The sequence below is a fragment of the Cryptomeria japonica genome, chromosome 3 (assembly GCF_030272615.1).
Source record: "Cryptomeria japonica chromosome 3, Sugi_1.0, whole genome shotgun sequence".
NCBI lineage: Eukaryota > Viridiplantae > Streptophyta > Pinopsida > Cupressales > Cupressaceae > Cryptomeria > Cryptomeria japonica.
In genome coordinates this window covers 5,388,385-5,391,757 of record NC_081407.1, presented here as the reverse complement: position 1 = coordinate 5,391,757, position 3,373 = coordinate 5,388,385, and the positions used below count along the sequence as shown (strand labels likewise).

Below are 3,373 nucleotides of genomic sequence, written 5' to 3'. Positions count from 1 at the left end.
ACAATCAGTGGATGGTAACTCATCATGAAATGTTAGTTGGTAATCACAGAGTATTACCGGTTCATACAAAATACTGGTTCAAGCAAAATACCGGTTGCCGATTTGACAAAATAAAGACTGGGAAATAAGTGTTCTACCACTTTGATCCTTCATACCACTTGAGATCCTCGAACCGCTTGGGGTCAACATACCGCTTCAGATCGGTGATCACTTTCTGCAAAACACCAATAGTCTAAGGACTATAATGCATCATACTAGTTGGAACAAGTACCGGTTGAGCTTTATCTTATACATACAAAAGTGATCTCAATGCAAGTGTGTGTCCATCAATGACAATCAAAACAAAATCATCAAAAGTGCCAACAGATTCTTGGGCTGGTGAAGCTGCCTTATGTCTCAACCCTTCTCTGCAACCTATTATGGTAGAAACTTGCCGCCTCTGGGGTCACAATATCTATGATTATGGTTACCCCATTCAAGAAAATGGCGTGGCTAAGTGGAAATGGAACTCCTTGGATCCCTTGGACTTGGATCAATACCAGAAAGACATGTTTGCTGACATTCTCAGCAAAAGGGTCATTTTCCCTTCCCTTGAAAAGGACATTATTAAGTGGTGCGGTTCCTTTGATAGTAAATACAAGGTATGTTTTGGTTACAAACTGAAAGAAGTGGCTATAGACAAAAAAGATTGGCCTGTTAATCTTTTTTGGTATTGACATCTCCTACCCAAAGCAGGTTCATTTGCTTGGCTGGCTTGTCAAAGAAAGATTATAACTAAAAAAAGACTCCATTCGATGGGCATCAATGGACCCAGTAGATGCATTTTATGTCAAGAGAAAGAGGAGATTGCGGATCATCTACTTCTCCACTGCAAGTTCTCCAGTCACTGTTGGTGGCATTTCATGGGAAAATTGAGAATCTTTGGCCCCTTCCCATCAAGGCTAGATGAGTGGTTTCTGCAATGGCCTAAACCGAAAGGAAAGGCTATATTTGTTGATTTACTTTATATTTTACCATCTCTTCTAATTTGGGAAATTTGGAAAGAAAGGAATCGTAGAATTTTCCAGGGTAAAGAGATGAGCTTAACGATTCTATGTGGGAAAATTGAGAACCATCTGTCTAAGCTCCTGAATGAGGCTGCTCAATCCAAATCATTAAAGAAAAATATACATACGGATTGGGATTGGAAGATTAAGCTGGCACTTCTAAATCTGCTCATTCCTCCGCTTTTTGGGAAGGGATCCCCGGTGGATCAAGTCAATCCAAGATTGGGTGTTAAATGGGAAGCACGAGAGCCTGGGTGGTTCAAGGTAAACTTTGATGGTGCTTCTGCTGGTAACCCGGGTCAATGTGGTATTGGATGTATATTGAGGAATTTTGATGGTATTTGTATAAAAGAAATCTTTGAAAAGATTGGAGTTGCTACTAATAACGAAGCTGAATTCAGATCGGCTTTAAGAGGACTACAACTAGGGATGGAGCTTGGGGTGCAGAGAATTCATCTAGAGGGAGACTCACTAAATGCGGTTAATGTTGTCCATTGTAACAACACCCCTAGTTGGCACCTTAACCAGTGGCTTCAACCAGTTTTGGTGCTGCTAGCCACCTTTGATGAATTTCAGATTAGCCATATTTATAGGGAAGGCAATGGAGAGGCTAACAGACTCTCTAAAAGGGCAATTACCGATGGTGACCCCCCCTAGGCACTCTGATTGGGTCTTTCTGACTGGGTTGTCATTCTAGATGAGCTTCCACCGGTTGATATGGTCCGATTATCTTGTAGGTGTGGTGCTTTCTGGTTGAGTTTTTCGGATGTGGTCTCTTTGTATTGTCTTCTCCTTCTGGCTGATATGTTTCTCTGATTGACCTATCGGTGATGATGCTAACTGGTTGCATTGCCTGCACTGGTTGATATGGATTCCCGATTATCTTACCGGTAGTGGTGCTTACTAGTTGAGTTACTTGCCGGTTGTGGTCTCCATTTCTCCTTTCGACTGATATGTTTCTCCGATTGACATACCAGTTGTGGTGCATACCAGTTTTATTGCCTCCCCGGTTGGGCCTATTTATTTTTTACTTAACCTAATGGTCGTGGTTCCCGGTGGATTGATCGACTGCTTGATTTGGTTCACCAGATAAGTTTTTGTCTTGCCACTGAGATGTGCCTCTCTGCCGTCAATATTGATGTGTGTCGGTATGCCCCCATGGCAATTGGACATATGCGGACCTTTAATTGATATCTAGTTACGACTAGATCCTATCAGGACATGCATATAATTACTTGATGGAAAAAAAGGGTCAACATTAAGTTGACAAATTTTATCTCAGAAGATGATTGGACACTGTCACTTCACGCGTGTGTGTATTCAATAGGCATGAACTACTTTCCAGGTGCTCGTATCCCCTGGTTTGATGTCTTGCTTCTTAACAAAGGATTGCCCTCATTTCCCCATCAAACAATTGTATTTTTCGCTCATGACTTGCAATGGAATCCCCAATTCTCCTTGAAGCTACTTGTCGACAGATGGCCTTCCTGGGCAAAATCACTGACAAACATTTGTATGAGGTCCTCTACTCTCGACATCCTCTTATACTTCATAGCTTTAAAATGATATTGGGGAAGGAATTCCTTATGGCATATCATAGGTATAGAACCAATACAAATATCCTAACCTTTTTCCTTGCAATGGTGATATACAAGGGGACTTGCAAGCAGAGAGCAAATCTTTTAACTCAAATGGTGTTTAAACATCGTCTGCTGGGGGAAATTGATGCCACATTAGACAACATTGATGGAAACCTGAGAATACCACTTCCCCAAAATTACTATATGTCCTTGGGCAATGGCACAGAGGTGAGAAAGTTTGTGATTGTGAACTCTCTGGACTACAATGCTCTTCAAGAAACCTGGCCTGCCATCATTAGGAATATTGAATTTCTGTTTAAAGCAGCAGACATTCAAAATGGCTTCACATCAGAATGGAGGGAAAATTATCTTCGAGATGAAGGGTTAGCAGGTGCAGAAGGTTTTGGCATTCTAGAAAATGGAGATTTGGTTGATGGCAATGTCTGAGGTTTTGGGCTTGGTGAGGAGTGGTTCCCAAATGACTATCGACTCCCTAGGGAGAAGGCTGAATCAACTTCTCACTTGACCTATGGAACTGAATGCCCAATAATCTTGGATGCGGCTTGTTCTCCTGTGGACGATGCCTCTGAAGAACCCTAATGATTTCGGTTGTGTCACCTTTCTCATGATTCTCTATTTTTTTTTTATTGTTCTTGTTTGAAGGCATCTGGATGGTTCTGTTATATACTTCCAGCGTTTGTCGACTAATGTTTTGTACTTTTCCACCCTCCATTGTTGGTTTCTTCT

The 3,373-nt window shown here is 41.6% G+C and overlaps 1 protein-coding gene across 1 annotated transcript; it reads left to right on the top strand.

Moving 5' to 3' along the window:
• The first annotated feature begins 1,076 nt into the window (after positions 1-1,076).
• On the top strand, positions 1,077-1,703 carry LOC131051141 (uncharacterized). The gene has a single exon (XM_057985521.2). The coding sequence runs from the start codon at positions 1,077-1,079 to the stop codon at positions 1,701-1,703; it is 627 nt and encodes a 208-aa protein (XP_057841504.2).
• Positions 1,704-3,373: the final 1,670 nt, after the last annotated feature.